Below are 23,813 nucleotides of genomic sequence, written 5' to 3' on the forward strand. Positions count from 1 at the left end.
TTTTGCGGCGCCCCCTAAAAAGCTTCTTTTTGATGAAAAAACACTAGGAAAAAAAAATTTTTTTTTTAATTCAAAACAACACGTGCCTCTACACGATCTAAGTTAATTTTTGGGTGTAATCATCTTTTTGGGGAATTTGTCAGGAAAAATACAATTTTATTCGAAAAATAAAAAATTATAGAACTCAAATCAATAAAAATAACAATATTTGATCAAAATAACAATAAACAAAAATCCAAATTCAAAAATTTTCCCAGTTGATTTTGGTCTATTAAGGGGACCGGGTGGTCTAACGGTCTAAAATTTAAGCTATTTTAAAAATTTTATTTCTATATGAAGGTAATGACTAATCCTTTCAAATTTTTTTTACACTTATTCTATTACTTATCAACTACACAAAAATGAAAATTAAGACAAAAAAATTAGAAAAACGGTTGACCCTAAAGGCCATCCCCGCAACTTCCCGCTAATTCCGTTAATACCTGGGCGCTTAAAATTGCACCTACGAAGTTTTTGAGCTCTTCGAACTCAAAAATATAATCTATGTGTTGTTTTGAACTCTCCAAGCTCAAAAAGATACCTTTTCTATACTTTTGAGCTCTTTGAGCTGAAAAGTCTGATAAAAGTTTCATAGAACACTATTTTTTGAATTTTCAAACCGCAATAACTTTTGAATGAATGAACCGATTTGTACGCGGTTGGTGGCATTCTACGTGGTTTTTTAAGCCTCATGAAGAATTTTTAAGTTTCAATTGGTCAAACTAGAAATTTCGGAGTAATTCCGAAAAAACATTTTTTTGGGTTTTCTTTCCTGCACGATATCTCTCGAACGAATCAACCGATTTTGACCGGATTAGCGGCAATCGACGTGTTTTTTTTATGTTAAGAACTGATTAGTTTTTGGATTTGATTGATAAAGCCGTTTAAAAGTTATTCCAACAAAACCACTTTTGAAAAAATTTTTTTTTTACATTTTTTTTTAGATTCTTCGAAATCCATCGGCCCGAATTGTATTCAAAATCTAAGTTTGGCCAAGCCCTTTCGAATGGCACCAACCGCGATGAAATCGGTTTAACCGTTCAAAAGTTATAAGAGGTTTACATACTTACACACACACACACACACACACACACACACACACACACACACACACACACACACACACACACACACACACACACACACACACACACACACACACACACACACACACACACACACACACACACACACACACACACACACACACACACACACACACACACACACACACACACACAATATCCGAGGAAGCAGTGTGCATCATTTCTGGAACTCTGCCTCTTAGAGTCCTAGCTGAGGAAAGACGGAACCTATACCACCGAAAGAGGTCATCTACACTGAGCGCTGAAGAACTGAGAACTAAAGAGCGACAACATAGTATAGCAAGATGGCAACAACTATGGGATGCTGCGGAGAAGGGAAGATGGACTCATCGACTTATACCAAGGATTGACGTTTGGCTTAACCGGAATCACGGCGAGGCCAACTACTATCTGACCCAGATGTTGTCAGGACACGGCTGTTTCCGGGAGTACCTTCATCGCTTTAAGCACGATAATTCCCCAAAGTGTCCGTCTTGCCCAAGAGTTGCTGAAAATTCGGAGCACGTTTTCTTTGAGTGCCCTCGTTTTAACCCACAGCGTGATGAGTTGGAGAAGATCCTGAACAAGAAAATCACACCAGAGTCAATAGTAGAAGAAATGCTGTCATCCGAAGCTGCCTGGAACGCCACAAGCACGTTTACAACCGAAGTGCTTACAGAGCTGCGTTCCATTGAAAGAAAAAGGGCAAATGACAGATACTAAAAGGAATGAAAAATAACACCTTAGCCACCAGAAGGAATAGCAGTAGCTAGATCCTCCCCTCACGAAGTAATGCCTGACGGCGGTTTCCATGAGGGATTAGAGGAAAGAAGAAAAGGGGTTTAGGGTTTAGTGGGTAGGGGCGTTAGCGTCGAGTTTTAGTATGACGCTGCGACGAGTCGCCACATATCCAGGCTGAACAACTATGTCTGGAATCCGTAAAAGGGATTCCCTCCCCTAAGTTAAAAAACACACACACACACACACACACACACACACACACACACACACACACACACATACTGACATAGTGACACCCCCGCGGGAATTGTCAGGGAAGCTTCCGAGGACCTCAAAACGTCGAGATCTGATGAAAACTCGATTTTCGAAAAACGGGTTAAAACCAATAACTTCCCGATGTTTGAAAATTTTCAATTTTCTTAGCGGGAAGTTAAAAAAAATTTTTTTTTTAATTAGAAAAATGGCGCTGAAGTTCTCCTCTCCAAAAAAATGGACCTGATTGGCGGGGGTCGATTGATCTTTCCCTCTGATCTGAAATTAAAAAAAATGATGGATATTAAATTAGTGTAAATATATATACTTATATATATAACTATAGTTATCGCAGGAACTAAAATGAAAAAAAAAATATTTGAAAAAATAGCACTTAGTTAAAAGTACAATTCTGAAACTCGTTTTCAGCAAATACTTTTAACTACGCGCCATTTTTTCAAATATTTTTTTTTTTTTTCATTATAGTTCCTGCGATAACTATACTTATACTAATTCAAAATCCGTCATTTTTTTTAATTTCAGATCAGAGGTACAGATCAATCAACCCCCGCCAGTCAGGTCCATTTTTTTTGGAGAGGCGAACTTCAGCGCCATTTTTTTAATTTGAAAAAAAATTTTTTTTCGTCTCCATTTTCATTTTTGTGTAGTTGATAAGCAATAGAATAAGTGTAAAAAAAATTTGAAAGGATTAGTCATTACCTTCATATAGAAATAAAATTTTTAAAATAGCTTAAATTTTAGACCGTTAGACCACCCGGTCCCCTTAATAGACCAAAATCAACTGGGAAAATTTTTGAATTTGGATTTTTATTTATTATTATTTTGATCAAATATTGTTATTTTTATTGATTTGAGTTCTATAATTTTTTATATTTCGAATAAAATTGTATTTTTCCTGAAAAATTCCCCAAAAAGATGATTATACCCAAAAAATTAACTTAGATCGTGTAGAGGCACGTGTTGTTTTGAATTAAAAAAAAAATTTTTTTCCCAGTGTTTTTTCATCAAAAAGAAGCTTTTTTGGGGGCGCCGCAAAAAATTTAATTTTTAACGACCACCCTACTATGCACTCAAAGTAATTTATCTGATCCTGTTCCTTGGTCTATTTGTGATGTAAGCTCTTTTTGACGGAATGATTTTAACTAAGAACTTATTATATGAGGATAAAAATAAATTTCATCTCTTAAACCCTTTGTTATTTACTTATAATTTATAATATAAATTTGTGAGAATTTGAAGAATGTCATTCGATAGAATCAATTTCAATTATTCTCCATATTTTGAAAAAGTTAGTTGCTTCAATCCAAATTAAACAACGTGACGACATGAAATTTAAACCAATCAGAACAGGAGTTAAATAAAGCCCGACAATGCAGTAGCTAACAACCAACTTTACGAGTAACCAACTTTATACAAAGGGAATAATAATAGTAGAATGCTTTATCCTCCTTTTGTCCTATATAAATTCTCTTTTATTCAGAGCACAAATTCTGTCATAAACAGACAAATTCATCCGATTTTGAATAAAAGTTCCATTAAAAAAACTCTGATGCCTCAAAGCTAAATAATGCTTTTCAAAAATGCTATAACAAGACAATATTTCTAATTATTTCCGATTTTCCTAGTCTGCAGCATTTAAAAAATATAATTCCTATAAACTTTTTATCAGTAAAGCTTTTAGATGGAAAAAAATTAATTGATAAATTACAAAAAATAAATATGTTATTATACACTCCATTTTTATGTAAAGTAAGGCCTTTATTATTTTCAATTTACGTAATTAAAATATGAAATGAACATATTATTTTACGAACAAAAAAATTCTAAATTTGAAACTAAAAAAATTTGAGTGAACTTATTATGTTAAATATAAGCAATTTTACTTTTTTATTTCTACGCTTCAAGGTTATAATTATCCTAAAAAAAATTTTTACGCCCTCGTAGTTTCCGAATGCCATAAGGGTATATAATCGCTTTACGCCCTTATGGCATTTGTAACTCGATATCTTTATTAAAATGCATCTTGGTATTAATATATTAGTTCCTGACATTTAAGTCAATATTTATTAGCGCAAGTAACGACTTATTAATATTCTATGAGTAAAAATTAATTTACAAGATTTATTAGAATCGAAGTTTTAAAAATAATTTTAAGAATTTACTCATACTTTTTTAAAATTTTTCTTTAATTTTCTAAGACATTCTGAAAATTTTAGGTTTTTTTTTTTTTTTCATAGTTTGAAAAATTAAAAAGGATTTCAAAACGTAATTTCAACAATTTTATGCATTTTTAAAACATTCAAACCCGTTTTAATAATTTGAAAGTATTTTTAAAAACTAAATTATTTCAAGCACCAAAAAATTTGAAAGTTTAGAAAACTCCGTTTGTACAAAACTTTTAAACATTTTTCTTTAGTTTTATATAAAAAAAACCTCAAGATGTTCTAAAAATTTTAATTTTTTTTTGTTTAAAATTATTGGAAACATTTATGACGATTCCAAAAATTTTTTCTAATTTTAATTCTTTGAAATTTTTTTTTCCAATTTTAAAGCATTTTTGAATCTTATAATTTATTTCAAGCTCTAAAAAATTTTGAAGTTTAGAAAATTCCTTTCATACCAAATTCAAACAATCTTTGACATATTATTAGAAAAAAAAATATTACTAAAATTTTTGAAGATTGTCCAAATATTCACACAAATATTCAAATCAAATTTATCTATTTAAATCTCCAAAAATTTTTTAAAAATACATTTACTCTGACACGATAAAAAAAAAATAAACTCCAAAATGATCAAATCTCTTCACTCCCAACAAAAACTTCTCCACGCTTATTAAAACCCGTAGAATTATTAACAAGATCAATTATTTCCACAAAAAGTTACTTAATTCAATAAAATTAAAGCGAAACCACTGGTAAGTAATCCATTGTTAACAAGGGTAGCATTAGCGTTAGCAGAGTAAGTGGACCTTGAAAATAAGATTATAACACGAGATTCCCAAAACGCTTCACCGCTACATTACATTACACATAACATTTAATATTACATTATAGATTATATAACATCTTTTGACGTAAAGCCAGAGCAATAAAGCCCTTGCTCACATTTATATTAAATTATCCCTCGGTACACGTGTTTATATGTCCCTTTACGCACACATTCTCCACCCCACTCTTCGAAACTTCGCTTTGCTTACCAAGTACCCGACTCAACTCAACTCCCGATCGCTTGCCGCGAGAGTCAGTGCGTCTCCGACCGGCGTGCCGAGTGTTTCGTCGTTCATAATATCCCGCTTATTATGACAAACGCTCCTATCTGTGTTTATATTTTATCACTTACAACCAACGTACTGATAAAAAATAAATAATATCTTAACTTTAATAAAACGTAACTAGTCGGAAAATTGAATTCTCATTCTTTTTTTTTTTAATTTGTTCAAAAGTGGAGAACTAGAGAATAAGACGAAAGACTGCGTGTGGCCGCTCGATCTTGACTCTCAAGTGTTTTTGAATTTATATATTAGTTTTTTGTAATTTTAAAAATTTTTTAAAGTGAGTTACAATGCCCGCCATTTTATTTTGGCAATTTTTAAGAAAAAACGCAATTTAAATAAGTTTTTTGTTCTAATCCGGTGGTTCATTCGGAGAATTGGATGTATTAAGTGAGTTTGTGTTTTTTTGGAGTAAAATATTAAATTATTAAATATTTTTACTCTCTTTCAAAAAAAAAAATTAAAATAAAAAAAGGATACCAACGTTTTTTACTCAGTGTGTTTTATTAATAATTCCGGTTCGCTGAAATGATTTAAAAGCCGGGTGGCAATAAAATTAAAAGTTTTTTTGCATCTATGTGTTTTGTGCGTGTGATTTTCACACAATGAAAATCAAGATAATAAAAGCGACAATTGAAAAAAATTATCAATTGTTATCGTTACCGTCAACCCGGGAGTTGGTTACTGTTAAAAAATAAAAGTGCGCAGTCGCAATGACAAGTGTTATTGTTGTTGTTAAAATTTCAAAATTCTTCAAATGGTTTTAATGTTGTAATTTATTGTTTATGATATTAATCAAGTAATAAAAATTTTCAGAGGAAAGGAATAAGTGAGTTACGCGTTACACATTACACATATGAGATCGCGTGTGTCCTGGTCGTTTTCGCACGGGAACTCGTACCAAGAAAGCCGTCGGAGCATCCATTGAAACCAGACGGATTAAAACCTCCCCCATCGAGGAAAGGGAAAACAGCATGAACATGAGTGTAAGTACTTTTTGTTTGCATGTATTTATCAAAATGATGGTAATGGTAATGTAATGTAATGATACCTGGTCTTTTTGTAATTGGTAGGTCTCTACCACCTGCCAATTTTCTTGACTATTATACGGTCAATGAGAAGGCGCGTTTCTTTTAAACAAGTTATTGACACCGTGATATTATGCCTCGCTGCGAGAATAACACCACTGGGGTATTAAGTGCAATTCAGGCTTCAATCTCCGTTTGTAATACCTGAGTTAAGTTTAAGGATGTACGACATCATTTTTCGAGCTTGATTTTGAGAGTTATTAATCCGCTATTTTGAATTCAGTTTTTATGAGACTACTATTAACAGATATCTAGAAACTTTTAAGATTTTTTAAAACAATTAATTATTGCATAGAAAAACAATTTTTTGAGCCAAGAAAATTTATCTTTGCTCAAGAATAATTTTGGACTTTCTCAAAATTTTCTTGGCACAAGAAATTCTTTTTTTCTGTGCAAAAAAATTAAATAAAAATTTCACATGCAAAAATAAAAAAAAAAAATTATTATCGGCTTTTTTTAAATATTTTTTTTTAGTACAAATTTATTTATAAAAAAAAATAGCAATTGTTAAATGAAAATTAATATTTATTCATTTAAAGTCTACCTAATAAAAAAAAATTTTACTGACCTAATTTTGATTTTTTCTTAAATTAAATAATTAAATACTGATAAAATATTTAAAAAATGTCCATCGTAGATTTTTATTATTACTATATGTGAAAATTTTTTTTTAGTAATTCACTTGTTAAAAAAAATTATTAAAAGTGTCAGGTGTCATTTAAAATGATAATTTTATAAATTATTACTTGAAATTCTTAAATGCTGCTAATTTATAGCATGCACTGATAGAAGGATTTCTTAGTATTTAAAAAGATTTCTTTGTATTTAAGAAATCATTTCTTAAACATCATTTCTTAGTATTTAAAAAATATTTCTTAAATACAAAGAAATATTTCTTAAATACAAAGAAATATTTCTTATATATTAAGAAATATAACTACTAAGAAATATTTCTTAAATACAAAGAAATATTTCTTAAATACTAAGAAATATTTTTTAAATGCTAAGAAATGATGTTTAAGAAATGATTTCTTAAATACAAAGAAATCTTCTTAAATGCTAAGAAATCCTTCTATCAGTGTGTCGGATTCATCGAGATTTTTTTAGTTGAGAATTAAAAAAGGAGAAGGTTTAGTATTTTTGAAAAAAGCGAGACAAAAATAACAATTGTGACAGGTTATGTGTCGGAAAAATTTATTAAAAATACGGTAAAAGTAAATTCTTCAGCTCTCTTACGCTTGAGGTGAATACAAATGGCGCGAAAATATTTAAATTTATAAGTAATAACCGGTTTGTTGGTAAAGAATTTTTTTTTATTTTTAAATTTTCTACGGAAAATTGGAGTGAGTCCAATTTAAAAAATTCATGAGCTTGTAGGACATAATAGTAATGAAAAATCTTTTTCTGAGGTATTGTGTGTATTAATGAGTGTGAAAGCAGCAGGTGATTTTTTTGTTACAAAAGTATAATTATATGGAAAAATGCGGTGGAATCTGTTGAAAAGTTTCTTTTACGGTATTTTTCAGATTACTTTTCTTGCAATTAAATTCATATTTATCGGAATAAATTAAAAACGAAGTGTTTGCTTATTTTGTATTCATATTTTTCAGAGCTCGGTGATTGTATTAGTAATTAGTGCGTGCGAAAAAAACAGAGCGCAAAAGTGTGCTAGTTTTTTTACAATTGTTTTACGGAAATTATGAATAATTGTTTTTCGTGACAGTACAAAAATAATGAGATTTAAAAACAAAATCATTAAAATTTCTTTTTTGTAATACCAACCGCGAAACTTGGATTTTCGAGCTATAGTTACGAGGGGTAAAATGAATGATATCTGGTCATCTATAGTTGAGTCTACTTTTCACGCACACGTAAGGATAAGTGACATCTCTCTCTCTATCTGTCTCTACATTCCCGCATGGATGCTAAAAAGTACTATAGGATATTTAGTTTCGTTTATTTCTACAATCATCCACCAGGGAGAGTATGAATCGACAAAAAAATCTTGGCGACAAGTCGATTCTTGTAAACAATTTTACTAATATTTTAGTTGGTCATTTATTTACGTGTGACATTTCATAAATGAATAACATTTTATTTGCATCCTCTCAAATCCGAGTTTCGCCGTTGCTATTACAAAAAATTTTGTTCGATACAAATCCGCAAAGGTTGGTATTTTGGTAATAAACTTGAAGTGATGACACTCGTCTGAGATTATAAATACATTCTCAACAAAACCTCGTACGTTTTATCTGGTCTCGCTTCGCTCGACCGATAACAACGTACTCGGTTTTGTTGAGAATGCACTCATAATCTCAGCCTCATGACGTCACTTCAAGCTTATGAAGTAACGTCACTTCAAGCGAATGAAATTCGTTGCTTTTGAAAGTTAAAAATTCGAAAAAATTTCTAGTTTCTTTTTATGTATAAAAAAAAACTTGAAAAAAAATTTTTTTACAAAAATATATTGAAAATCTTTAATATTTAAAATTAAAAAAAAATAATAATGGAAAATCTAATATCCGTATTCATACTCAGTACCATAAAAAATATAATTTTCACTCGTTGGTATTTTATTGTCAGCGTATATAAAAGTTTCCCAAAACAATTTCAGCTAAATGCATCGCTGAATGATTCGGTCACGCATATTAGCTCAGGATAATAACGCATAACGCGGCTCCGTCGGTACGTGTCGGACAATGAGACTAAGATTGCATATTGTTGTTTATATTTACGCGTCGTGGCATAAATCTTCGTTTAACTTGCATTCAGGTCCTAAGTTTATAACAGTATGCACATTTTTACTTTCCTCTATATATGTTCTGTGAGTATAGACTCAACTCTACCGGCTTGTTCATTCTCCGATGTCCGATGGCTCTTGGTCATTCTCTCCTTGTCCGCGAAAGTCAGGTTGTACTAAAGCTTCAGCTGATATGAAGAAAACGAAGAACAAGGACTCACGAAGAAGAAAGAGAGGTCAGTTGTTGGTTGTTGGTTGTTGCATTCAGCTGTATAGTACGGCATATAATACAAACGCAGCTTAGGGTTCCGCGTGTGTACTAAAACCACGCGGGTTGCCGCGGTCTTCGTCACGGATAACGCGCGGTCTTCATTAAACCTAACCTCTTTGCGTGCTTTAAGGCTATTAAGCGGTCGGAGCAGACCGGCCTACAACTAATTTGTACTGTAAATGAGATCCCCCGTACCCTCTGTAGTCTCTACCCCGCGCCGATCCGTGTTTCTGTGCTAGGGCTTCTTACAATACACATATAAACGAGTTTACTCTTTCTGTGCCATCAGTACTACACACTACAATATTATACTCTGATTCGCGTGTTATTATTTATGAATTTCATTCCTTGCGTGGAAACTGAGGTTAAATATGTACAAACATTTTCACAGAATAAAGGGGAACAAGAAATATATTTTTACCTCCGACTGTACGCTAAATTTCTTTATTAACAGTTTTATTTTTCTATTAATTTGATAATATTAATTTAACAGTTACTTAAACTATTAAAAATTCTATTCTCCTAATTTTTAACTCCATTTTAATTTATTTTTAACGTGAAGATGCAAACTAGGATGAAAAAATCTTTTTAAAAGTCAAAATAATTTTTTCAATAGTTCAAGATCAACAATTATCTATTACGAATCATTTATTTAAAATCAATATTTTAATAAATACGAAAATTATATTAATTAAAATTCAAATTTTGCATGCTAATCTATACGCCATCTATCTATGTCATTTCCCGTATTGCCAACGTTAAAGTAGCGAAAAATTGTTTTAGTACTCAAATCTTAATTGATTATATTCTTAATCAATAAAATCTTGAAAATATAATGTAATAATTAAAATAAAATTATTTATAACCTTTATAGTGTGAAAATTTGAATATTCTTAGCGATTATTTAACAACTTTCGTTCATTATACATTAGAAAAAATATATGAAACATAATAATAAACTTCACGTATTACTTTCCCAATGTGAGAAAGTCTTTTACGAATGCAATTATACATTAAATTAATTTAAACTTATAAAATACTTAAAGCAATTCTCTCGACATATAAATTCTCAAAACGAATTAATTGTGAGAAAAAATGAAAAATTTCAACATTTTTATCCGGAGGCTTTGGATAACTAAGCAACCTTAAATCTCGGTGTCAGAAGGTTCTAACTTCCGAATGATTAATTCCCGAAATAATCTAGTTTTTTTCCCATTACTTTAGAGTGTCATCGCATCGGTAAATCTTAAGGTGAATTCAGCTTGGTCTTGGTCTGTTCTCAGCTACTCTGAATTCCGATAGGCATCGAAACCGATTTCAGAAGACAGTCACCAGTCTGAAATGTTTTTTTATTCTCACACTTGGTGTCGGTGTCCGAAAGGTTCTCACCCTGGTTACGTTTACGCTTTTATTCGGCAGGCGCTCTCTTTACCTCTATATCTCTTTACCTCTTCGCCTGGCAGTATATATTGGGTTCCTCGTTCCTCAACTTAACTTTTGCGGCATTTTGGAATCCCAAAGACCTGTAGAAATCTTCGGAGGCTGTAGACTGTGTAGTAGTCTGTGGTGAAGACGAGCAAAGGGAGAGATAAATCTACGTCGCGATCTATACGAAGAAACGCGTTATCCTTTTGGATCGCCTTCCGTTCTCTCTACATTCTGTCTACACATATATGTATTTATTTATTTATGTACGCACAGTCCAGTCTGTGTAGACCTTAGACCATACTTATATATTTTTTTTTATTTTACCTTTCGATTTTTTATAGTGCAATTCTCCCTCGCCGTGTAACTTGTAAGCGCGAAAGTAGCCAGTAGTCCGGTAAGAATATAGAAAATAAGAGAATTAAGCCGCCTTAGTCTCAACTCCTTAGTCTTAAACTCCGAGTCGTGTTAAGAGGATACTATACACTACACACAACTCCAAGCGGCCTCTTTACAAATGGACATTTATTTAAAACACCGCACCACCTTCAATAGCTGAGATTCTCGTGTGAAAAGGAAGAAATATGTAAATGCCCAGTTGAGGGGCATGTACAGGGTAAATAAATTTATTCGTTAAAAACTACGGACATAATATAATGTAGTGAAGAACCAAGAGGATCCAGAGGAGGGATCAAGGATCCTAGACTCTTCATCTACTGCATACTCACTTCTTCTTCTTCGTCTTCTTTTAATGTTGTTGTTGCTGTTGTTATAATAATAGTGTAGATGTTTAGTCGCTGTGGTGGTATTGTTGTATAATGGAAGGCTTTAAACACCGGATCGGATTTCATGCCACCGGCTGATGATACTCATTCAGTTAGCTTTACTTTTTTCGTAACAATTTTCTTAAACCCTTAACTTCATTTCGACGGTTTTGAAGAAATTGTGGGAGAATTTATAATAAAGGGAATAAAAAATTGATTGTTGTAATAATTATGATTATGATATACTGATGGGACAATTTATTGAAACTTTTGATAAATTAATTTATTTGGAAACAATTTATTAATTTTTTTTAGCAGAAATAATAATTATAATTATTGTTTTGGTTAAAAAAAAATTTATTGATGATTTTAATGAATGAAATAATATTTTTAAAGGTTTGATTTAATAGATAATTTTTCAAATAGAATAATATTATGACTCAATGATTTTTTTTTATTTTATATATGCCGTGTACTTATGAAGAAAAATTTTTTATAGAAGAGAAATGGAGGAGCCATTAGTTTTTTCAAGGAGTTTTAATTTACTGGGGCGTGTAATTTTCACTCAACTTTTTTTTAATTTAAATTTCTTAATTGCTGAGTGTTAATTAAAACTTTTACGATCGATTATTTAGAGGAAGAAATTAATTTTTTCGCAAGTACTTTCGAGTCGATTAAAAATTGCACTAATCAAGTCATGATAATAAAATGTGATGAGCAAAAAATTTAGGCTAATTTTTTGTTAATACTTACTTACTTTTTAATTAAAATATTGAACTTAAAAATTTACACCAATATTCTTTTTTATCAATCAATATTGTGATTAGACACAATTATTTTTCAAAAAAAAATTTTGTTTCATCACAAAATCTAAACAAAATTATCCAAAATTTTATTATTTAAATTGATAATTTTTTAAAATCATGAGTCGAAATATTTTTCCACGATTAATTTCAAAATGAATATTTTTATTTTAAAATAAAAATATTGAAGATTAATTTTTATTTTATCTGAAATTTTTTTCGTCAATTTCAGCCTCTACATTTTATATGCATTAAAAAAGCAAAATAAAACCTGTAATTCAAAATTTAAATCTATACCTGAGTAATAAAGCAATTTCACATCCTGAATAATTTTTCTCACCAAAAAACCAGCTCTGTATCACAAAAAATAAAAAACAAATATTTTTTCCTATTTACCCATCCCATTATCAAGTATTTATATTTTATTTTCATATATAACATCCAACACATAACATATTTTTCGAGTGTTTATTGCACACCATAAAACCTTGACGTGATAAAATAACTTAACCCTGACGTCTACCTCGAGCCAGCTCTATACCTGGGAAACCAAACAAATATAAATACAATATACCTCCGCTAAGTCATCTATAATTTAAAAAAAAATTTTCCACCAGATATAATAAAAACAATATAATTACCAGCACACCACCGCGATAAATAAATAGCTCAAGAATTTCACGGTTTTGACCGCGTGTCTGTCTATTTTTCACCGGCATTTAGTTTTGTAAAGTGGCAGCACGGTACCGATAAGCCATACAATAGTGTTCGAAGCCTCGGCCAATCGATTCGGCTCGGTACTCAGACTCGCCCTAATTCACGGGATTGTTCCTCAACCGGTATTGTTTTCCATTAATCACAGTATCTTTTTACGTATAATCATCTCTTCACTCATTTACACGACACAGAACGAAAACATCTTGGATCAAGTTCAATGTTGTTGTCTACAAAAAATTTGAGGAAGGCTAAGAATATTTTGATTCAAAAAAACTGCTTTTTTGATTTGAACATTTTGATACAAACATTTAAAATAATTGAATAAAGTTTCATTATTTTTCTACAGATATTTTTTTATTTTTCCATTTAAACATAAATTATTTCGGACGAAGAAATTTAATCTCACGAAACGAGAGCTATATTTTACTTACTCCAAAATTAAAACTTTAACTCAAGACAAACCGACAGCAGCGCCGCTTCAAGATTCCCAAAAAATCACAAATACTAATATATCAACAGATTCAAAAAGATTATGTTTACCCTGTGATTGCTAAATGGTATCACTCTTTTATCACAATGCAGATCAATCAGGGTTCGAGTCCGGTCTTCGACTTATTTAATATTACTTTTAGTTTGTCATAAATTGATATTCTGAAGTCTCGAACATCAATGTTCTTGAATTAAGTAATTACTTGCTAAATTTATTGTACGTTTTAATGAAAAAGTCTTTTAGATTAATTTATAAATAAATTGTTTTCCAATTAAAATTAATTTTTTTTTCAAGTTTTTTAACACTATTAATTTAAAAAAAATTTCTTGAATTAAAAAAAAAGAGCTTATTTAGTCTGGAAACAAATTTTTGAAGACCGAAATATTTTCAGTTTATGTTAACCTTTTTTTTCTTCGCGTGTGATGCGTATATAATATAGCATAGAAAACATACAACAAACTACATACGACATACTACCTCCAGAGTTGGTCCAGAGTGTGTAATACACGTCCGCGGACAACACATGACACCAAAAGAACAAAAGCGGTGATGAATAATACCCAGATAAATTGGAAGCTGCTGATGTTCGCTACTACTGTTGTACTGTTATACGTTACACAGTGTATTCTGTAGCACACAATATCCGTAGCACAGAGCTAAACATGTATGTTCACATATGCGCACATATGCGAACATACATGGATGCATACATAACCAATCTTGGCTCTCTACTCTCAACTCGGTCTTGGTTAGGTATAGCGTTTAGCGTTTTATTCGGTTGACATGGGAATTCAGATGCTTCGTTTATGCAAACGCGTAGGACGAGGACGAGCCACATATAATATGTAAGTGAATGCGTACATCACATCACCCATCACCATCACCATCACCATCACCGTTGTTGTTGTTGTTGTATGTGTTTGGTATGAGCTTATTTACATGCATATGCAAAAAATATTCCTCGAATATTAAACTGACTCGTGTCGTTCTTTCCGACGTCAGACAGCTCCACCAGCTAATGGCAGATGCTAATCGCCTGTGTATATTCCTCTGTTATTTTTTAATCGCTCGAACCAAGTGCAACGTCTTCTGGATACTGTAATTTATTTTATTATTCAGAATCCTTTATTCGATGACGATCAACCTGATGCCAAGGTTGCGATCACTCTATTTGAGCGTCATAGGAAGAAAAATTCAAGAAAAAAACATTGAGTTTTTAATTTTATGTAAAAGTTTGGAACATCCAAAAGTGCACGATTCATATTAAATTTTTATAAAAAATATATTATATTGATGATTGATAAAGTTGAAAAAAAAAATTAACTTTAAAAAAATTAAATTATTGTCAATTATTTTAGATAATTTATATTTCAATTAATTCGCGGTATAACTTCTTTTTAGAAAAATTAAGAACAAAATTTACCGTGTATATTTTATGTATAATTGTAAAGAAAATACCAGTTTAGTTTTTAATTAATTATAATTAAACGACATCAAGTTACATACACAGAAAAAAAAACTTCTTGAACCAAGAAAATTTTAAGGAAAACAAAAGTTATTTTGGAGCAAGAAAAAATTTTCTTGGCTCAAGAAATTTTGACTTCATTCAAGAAATTTTCAATCTTCCTTAATATTTTCTTGAGCCAAGAAAATTCATCCTCAAGTCAAGAATTTTTTTTTCAGTATAGTCTTAAAAAAAGGACCTAAAAGATCGATTTTTTGTAAATTGTATTGTGTTTATACCCCACCAATATTTTTCTATGACTTGACCGGAACAAATTTGGTAGTTTATTTTACTTATTTATTAAGTTTAACTGCCCTAGAACAAGTGTTCCCCAAGGGCCGTAAATATATAAATATAAAATACTTAGTGGGTGGAATACAGTACCAATTAGTACAATAATTTAATATGAAATTTTGTAACAGTATAAAACTGTAAAGTTGTAAAATATTGACTCTCAACAACTAATCTTTATAAAAAAATAAATTATGTAGCATGCTGATTTGAAATCAATCATATGACTCTGATGCAACTAGTTCCGACGGTAATATTCGTTCAATATTTTAATAACTGTTATTATTTTAATAGTTTTTTCGTTCCTATTACATTAAATAATTTTTCGAAAATTGTAGAATTAATTTTGATTAAATTGTCTGTTTGACAGTTCAAATTATTTTAAGATTACAAAAATAAAAGTAGTTTTATCTAATGTTTCGCACTACGAGGCAGGTAAAAGTAAAATTGCTTATTCGAGAAAATGTTCAATTCTGGACAGACATTTTGACATTATCTTTGGGGAGAAAGATAACAGAGAATCTAAAGCCAAGGAGTTCTAGATTAGATGGATTTATTGGAAGGTGATCCGAGGTGTGCAAATAGATTGGTTTGATCGTAAAATAGAGTGAAGTAGATTCTCAATATTCGGAGGGAAATAAAAGTTGGTTTTAGTTGTTCTCAGAGCTCTTAGCTCTCAGATATCTCAACTTATTCTTTTATTCAAAGTTCAAATATCAGGTTCATTTCAGATAGGTATGGTATATATTCGTAAGCTGGGAGGAGGAAGCGAAAACTCTTATATTATAGATCTAGCCCCTGAGTTTGCTCTCAATACAATAGAGAATTGAGCTCTAATGTAGTTGGTATCCCACAGGGCCTCCGCCTCTTCGCGCTCACACTCAATATCAAGGAACCTTGGATAGGAGCCCTGCCTACAGTCTCAAGGGTGTCTATTACAACACTACCGAATATATCCAACCCTCGAATAATCACCGGGTTTCTCTTTCTTGCTTGCTCACCACTCAGACTCGAATGATGAGTCATCTAATGCCATATTGATTGTTTAAAGTCTAACCGGCGACTCTTTGTCTATTGGTGATTTGTTTTTTGTGTTATTTTTATTATACTTTGCCGGATGTTAGTCAAAAATGTTAAAATGTTTTTTTTTTTATTTAATAGTGAATATACTATTGTATCTTTGAATTTGAATTGATGGATTGTCTTGAACAATGAGTAAGATTATAGTGAATTTCCATTTATATTAATTCAATTATTTGATTTATGATAAATTTTATATATATAGGGTATATATCCCTATATAATTCCCCTATAAAATTTTACATAAGTACTATTTTTGGCTACATTACAGCATTAATAATTTTATAAATGTAAAACTTGATTAATTCGATTGGTAAACTTAGTTTCAAAGTTTGAAAATGTTATTTTTTACACATTAACTTAAATTTGAAGTGATGAAAAAGGGCATTAAAATATGATCAAAACTGCTACTACCCTACTGATACCATTTTAAATAATGATCATTATAATTATAATTATAAAATCCAAATTCTTAAAATTGATATTAAATCATAAAAATTGTAATATTAGTTATTTTCAACATTCTGAAAAAAAAAATATCTTAATTCAAGCGAAAGAATTTTAAACCATAGTACTAAAAAAAATTCACTTCATTCAAAAGGAAATATTTGAACCAAAAAAATAATTTCGAAGAATTTCATTGTCTTGGATCAAGGCAAAAAATTCTTGAATCAAGTAAAATTTACTTAAATCAAGGACAATTTCTCAGTTCAAGAATTTTTCCACTCAAATTAAGACGCTTAAGCTCTTCAAAATGACTTTTATTTAACTAGTTTTTTCTTCAATCAACTTACTTTTTATTATCAGAGTTCTTTTTTTTACCTTAAGTTAATTTTTCTACCAAATGAATCTGTAATACTTTTAAACATTGATTAAAACAACATTGTCTAATACAAAAAAAAATCAACGAAACATAAATAGTAATTTTAATAGCCTAGTATTAGTTTATTTCTCTGTCAACTCATTATACCTTCCGTTTAATTTTATCATCAGAATGAGATATCTGCTTGGATGGTAGTCAATCTGGATGCTACCTCGAATGATTTTATCACCCAACTATTGACCTATAAAGCCGTCGTATGATATGATGAGCATGAGAAACGTCCTGTTGCTCGTAAACCTTCTCTTCTCTACTATATACGATAGGTCTTCTATCCGCGAGATCCAGCGTAAAGGATAACGGATAAATGCGATGATGTTGCGGGCATCTAATTCATCTGATACCGTACTCGCGATGAGTGTACACATACTAGTGGCTAGAGTGTGTTTGTGCGATAAACGCGTATATAACGATGCATCTATATCTGTATCTTCGTCCATATCTGGTCCTCAGTTAATCTATCGAGAGAGTCTTCTTCTTTCTTCTTTTCCTGGTATATTTTCTCGGCTATAGTTTCACGGTGTTCCGTGGATTGACCACAACCACAAACTAACATTGCTCACGGGGATTGTAATCGGGGATAAGCCTCATACTAGCTCAGATGTTCACTTACTCTAAAGTACACGTCCCTTCTGGATGGATGTTACTTCATAGTGCAGCAACCACCGCGAGCGAATCGCGATGGTAATCGGCTACTCGCTTCCTAGTCGCGGCAATTAGCTTCTGATCGGGGGTTAATTAAGTTGAATTCCCCCCCGTCGTTCTGAGTAATTGCACATTATCTCATAAATTTTTATCCGCCGTTGTGTTCTCCAAGTCCTGTTAAATTATTTTCGTTCTGTGGATAATAATTTTATTGAAAAATTATAAATCTAATATGAGGAATAACGGGCGTTTTAGATTTTATCGTAATTTACCGACGCGTAATGCGTTTGCTATTTATAAGACTCTACGAGTACTATCTATCAACATTGCATCTATGAGATGAAAGTATTAACACAGGTTCACCGTGGTCGTGGTACGTCGGGATGAACTGCAGTATCTAACAGTATTTGGTAAGAATAGTATTTTTGTTAATAATATCGCTATTTTCTTTTCATTTAGGAAGACTTCTACTTGATTATTGATTATTATTCATAAAAATCCGTACTATTTTATTTTATTAATTATAAATTTTTACTCTTCAGTATAACTCCTAATTTTTTTTTTATTTTGCAGAATAACTAATAATAATTATTTTTGATTAGTAATTTCCATTACGATAATTAAAACTTTTTTTTCAAACTACTAAACTTTGAGAAAAATTGTGGTGATTTTTTCCTTTTACGGTCACCTGTTTCTTTTCGTTGTTTTTGTTCTTGTTCGAAAAAATTAAAACTTACAAATACTGTTTTTAACTTCCTGTCAAGAAAATTGAAAATTAAAAAAAATCGGGAAGTTATTGGTTTCACCCCGTTTTTCGAAAATCGAGTTTTCAACGGATGTTGACATTTTGAGGTCCTATAGGAAGCCTCCCCGAATGTTTCCGCGATGATGTCCGTACGTCTGTATGCATGTGTGTGTGTGTGTGTGTGTGTGTGTGTGTGTGTGTGTGTGTGTGTGTGTGTGTGTGTGTGTGTGTGTGTGTGTGTGTGTGTGTGTACGGCCGTATGTAAACATCTTATAACTTTTGAACGGCTTGACCGATTTCATCGTGGTTGGCACCATTCGAAAGGGTTTGACCAAACTTAGATTTTGACTATAATTTGAACCGATTCGAAGCAGCAGATTTTGAGAAATCTAAAAAAAACTGCAAAAAAAATTTTTTCAAATGTGGTTTTTTTGGAATAACTTTCAAATGGCTTAACCGATCGATCCTAAAAACTAATCAGCTCTTACCATAAAAAAACACGTCGATTGCCGCCAGCCCGGTCGAAATCGGTTAATTCGTTCGTGAGTTATCGTTAACGAAAAAAATCGAAAAAATCGTTTTTTGGAAATTACTTTAAAATTCCTAGTTCGATCAATTTAAACTTAAAACTTCTCTATGAGGCTTTAAAAACTGCGATAAATGCCACCAACCTCGTAAAAATCGGTTCATACATTCAAAAGTTATTGCGGTTTAAAAATTCGAAAAATAGTGTTTTATTAAACTTCTACCAGACTTTTGAGCTCGAAGAGCTCAAAAGCATAGAAAAACTATTTCTTTGAGCTCGGAGAGCTCAAAATAATACACAAATTGTATTTTTGAGCTCGAAGAGCTCAAAAACGTAATAAATGCAGTTTTGTGCGCTTAGATATGAAATGAGCGGGAAGTTGCAGGGATGGCCTTTGGGGTCAACCGTTTTCCTAATTTTTTTTTTTAATTTTTCTATTTCATCGTGGATTTTGATGATAATCATAAAAAATTGTAAAAAAAAATTTTTTTATTCAGTTTTAAAGCTTTTAATATTAACAAAAATTTTGAATTAAAAAAAATATATTTCTTATATTACTTGAAAAAATTTTTATCATTAAAAAACAGTTTTTTTTACCAAATTATCGACATTTTGAAAAGAAATTATTATTCTCAAAATATTAACATTATTAATAATGAATCTTTTTTTTTTTCAATTGACCTATTTTCGATTAATTAAATAAATTAAAAAAAAAAAATTATTTACTCACAAAGATTTTAAATATTATTTTTGTAAGTTGAAGGAATAAATTTTCAAAAAAAAAAAATTGAAATTATTTTTTCTAATTTTTATTATCTAGAAAAATTAAACGACAAAAATAAAAAATGTTTGATTGTATGATCGCTTGTGAAATTAAGTACAAGTTAATATAACTCAACTCTGAACTTTTACTCAGTGTGTGTGAGCTCTACTCCGTCTGGTACCGGATTTAGTTAACTTAACTTAAGGTACTCAATATCTTCAAAATAGAGGTAAATGTGTAGATGTGAGTGAGGGTTCGCTGAATCGCGGTAGTTTAAACTTTTATTTTTAACAACATATCGGCACCGCGGTAAGAACACGTGTACAAGGACCTCCGACGTACATCCCTGTGCACTCTCCTTATCCTTTTAGTTTTTTTTCTCCTCTATACTTTATACTGCTCGAACATTACATTAGTTACTCATACCTCCTTCTATACTATATACCGGTAACGTTTATTTATAAGAGGTACATGCTAAAGGGAATAAATTATCTTACGTCTTAATTTAATCGGGAGGCCGGGCCGCTAGTACCAAAGTTTGTTAGAGAAAATGAAAAATTATTCCGAGAGACGCACGATGATTCCTTTTCATAAATTATTTTTTTTTCATGATTAAGAATTTTTAAATATTCTATTGATTATTTACAATTTAATTAAGATTTTAATGTTAAAGATTGATGAGAAAATATATTTTTTATTCAAATTTTTCTACCTGAGTTTACACGATGTTTTCCGAAAAAAGAGTATTTGATCTATGAAAAGATAGACACTGTTTTATAGCTCGTTAAAATATTAACCGTGAAATTCCAAACGCTATGTGTACCCTAAAAGATAATTTTCAAGATAACCGTTTTATTACTTAATTACCGACCAAGTTTTATTGAAAAAATAAGTAAATATTTTCTTAATATAACGGAAATTTATCTCCAAATTCTTAACAAATTTTTGTTGTAATTGAGACGTGTGAGATGTAGAGACACAGATTGGGTTCTATCGCCTGTTTTAAAGGCATCTAGTTCATTTTGACAGCAAGTTTTATTTCCTACAAAAAAGGTTTCCTATAATTTTTTCGTATCTTCAATATTTAGTCCAAAATTTTAATTTTTAAAAATTTGATAGTAAATTGATGGCAAAACATTTTTTTAAAAACTTTAAGTCTCGTATATCTTTCAAATGATAAGAGATTGCTTTAAACTTTTTTTGTCTAAAAATTAATTCAACTTTACGTAATAGAAAATCTATAAATATTCCCTCGAGATAACGACAATTTATCTCCAAATTTCTTACAAATATTTGTTGTAATTGAGATGTGTGATATGAAGAGACACAGATTGGACTTTAGTGCCTGTTTTAAGGGCATCTGGTTTATTTTGACAGCGAGCACAACCATGTGGTTTAGTTTAGTCCTAACCAGTAGATAGTTCTAGTACCGAAAACACGTAAGATATACATTTACAATTTCCATGTAAAATTACTCATCAAATATATAAACATAGAGTAAAATCTGGACCTCCATAGCCAAACATTTCTTGGTGTTATTCCGGATTTTCAGCACGGTGGTTTTAAAAATTTTTTACTCAACGTTGATCTTAACGAAGCGGCTTGTTTCATTTCTAGTTTTGGGAATTCAACCCTGCAATAATTGGAGTCATAAAACCTTCGCCGTAAAAGCGTTTTTATTTACCAGACTTGTAATCTAGAGGAAGAAAGAGAGAAGAAAAGAGAATAAATAAAGGTATACTATCCTAAATTATTATTTTCTTCATTAGTTTCTCGAGCTAATCCTTAACTTTATTCCTAACAAAATCCTGCGATACTTCACATATTACTTAGCACATTTGCATGTCTATAATCCGAAATGTACTAGCTTTAGTTTGGTGTCGTACTCGCTGGCTGTTGTATGTTATAACTCTACAGAAGTTACAACAACAACAACAACAACAACAACAACAACAACGTAGTTACATACTATATATATTTTGTAGTCACTGGATAGGAACTCTGTAGCACAGAGTATTGTGCTGTTTAGTTAGTGATGGAAAGCGGACATCTTACGCGGAAATTACAAACGGCTTTGCGAGTGCAACTTTAGCACAACAGCTTTTACCGTACTACACGGTTATGAACGACCAACTATCTGCGATGAACAACTTAAGTTATAGCGTCATTCATTTTATACTTACTTCACTTTGAACCGTTTTTGTTCTTTTATGAGGATCGTTCTTTTTAACTTTACATTGAAAGTAAAATTTTGATTGAAATTACTTTGATAGAGAATTTTCGCTAAAGAATAAAATATATGAGAAAATTGACATGGTCCTATTTGTAGAGAATTTAATTTTCTAAAATAAATGCTTCTTATGATATTTTTGTATCTTCAATATTTCGGCTAAAATTTTAATTTTAGACTCGTAAAACTATTTATGCTATAAAATTTAATTGTCAGATTTTTCTACGCTAAAATTAGTTAAAGTTATACAATAAACCGCATTTCACACGTCTGCACATTTATTCCCATCTATAAACATCTACCAAAAAAAAAAAAAAAAAAAAAAAAAAAAAACGTGTAAATGACTGTCGAGAACAAAACACCGCGAAAAGCCAATAAGTTGAGCATTTGGCAAAGAGTTTAATAGTTCCCAGCAAACGTTAGAAGCTATTAATAAACCCGTGTCAATATCCTTGCTCTTAATCACACAACATCACACATATATTTATATTTATATAAATAAGTGGATTTTGTCGGTGTAACCTCACAGAAAAAATTTAAATATTAATAAGAATTATTTTGGTGAAAGTGTTGATTTCTACTTAAAAGCTTTATTTATTAATTCGTAAATTAGTTTAATTTATGGCTCGCTAGGATCTGCGTGGGTATGATTAATTCCCGAAGCGGATTGCGTGTAAATTTAGCGAAGAATTAAAATAATGTGTACGGAATAAATAAAATTACTGTAGTTCGATTTTAATCTCTGAGAAATCATAAATTCCGCAGAGTATTTTGCTCGCGAGCGAATAAATAATGGATTTTAGATGCAAATACTGGTAGAACACCTGCCTCTGGGTGTCCAGTCCTGCTCTTAAATTTTTGGATTTCACAACTTCAACTGGCTGTAATATAAATATAAATATAAAATATTGCAGGATAATGTAATAATATTACGACACTCAGTAAGGACCAGGTTTTTTAAGACCGTAAGGTATTGCTTTGAACGTAAACCTTCAATAAAATATCATTTTCTTTAATTTCAGGTATTTTATTCAAGCAACAAATTAGAGAAAAAAAAGGATCCGAACAAAAACAGTTTCACTGTAAAAAAGTCGCGCCAAGTCCACGTTCATAAGACTATTAGGAAAAAAAATTTTTTTTTTTCTTTACAAAAAGATACAAAATAAAAAAATTAAAAAATCCGAGTAACCGATATGATTGTTTATGATTTTCGGAAATTAAAAAAAATTTTTTTGTAAATTTAAAAATTAAAAAAAAATTTTAGAACGTATTTAGTGTGCGCGGTCGCAAAATATTTTACTTTTAATGAAATTCGTAAAATCTATTTACTAGGACTTTAAAAAAATTGAAATACACAATGACGCACACCAAGTACGTTCTAAAATTTTTTTTTTAATTTTTAAGTTTTCAATAAAATTTTTTTTAATTTCCGAAAATCA

At 30.8% G+C, this 23,813-nt stretch overlaps 1 protein-coding gene across 2 annotated transcripts in view; it reads left to right on the forward strand.

Annotated features, from left to right (window-relative positions):
- The first annotated feature begins 5,395 nt into the window (after window positions 1-5,395).
- LOC123267418 (TSC22 domain family protein 1) overlaps window positions 5,396-23,813 on the forward strand; it is an 80,381-nt gene continuing 61,963 nt past the window's right edge. For both annotated transcript variants that reach the window (XM_044732038.1, XM_044732037.1), the window contains exon 1: window positions 5,396-6,398. In XM_044732038.1, the coding sequence (XP_044587973.1) occupies window positions 6,387-6,398 (12 nt within the window). In that variant the 5' untranslated portion in view covers window positions 5,396-6,386. The remainder of the gene's footprint in view (window positions 6,399-23,813) is intronic.

Source organism: Cotesia glomerata, linkage group LG6 (assembly GCF_020080835.1).
Source record: "Cotesia glomerata isolate CgM1 linkage group LG6, MPM_Cglom_v2.3, whole genome shotgun sequence".
In the NCBI taxonomy this organism is placed as follows: domain Eukaryota; kingdom Metazoa; phylum Arthropoda; class Insecta; order Hymenoptera; family Braconidae; genus Cotesia; species Cotesia glomerata.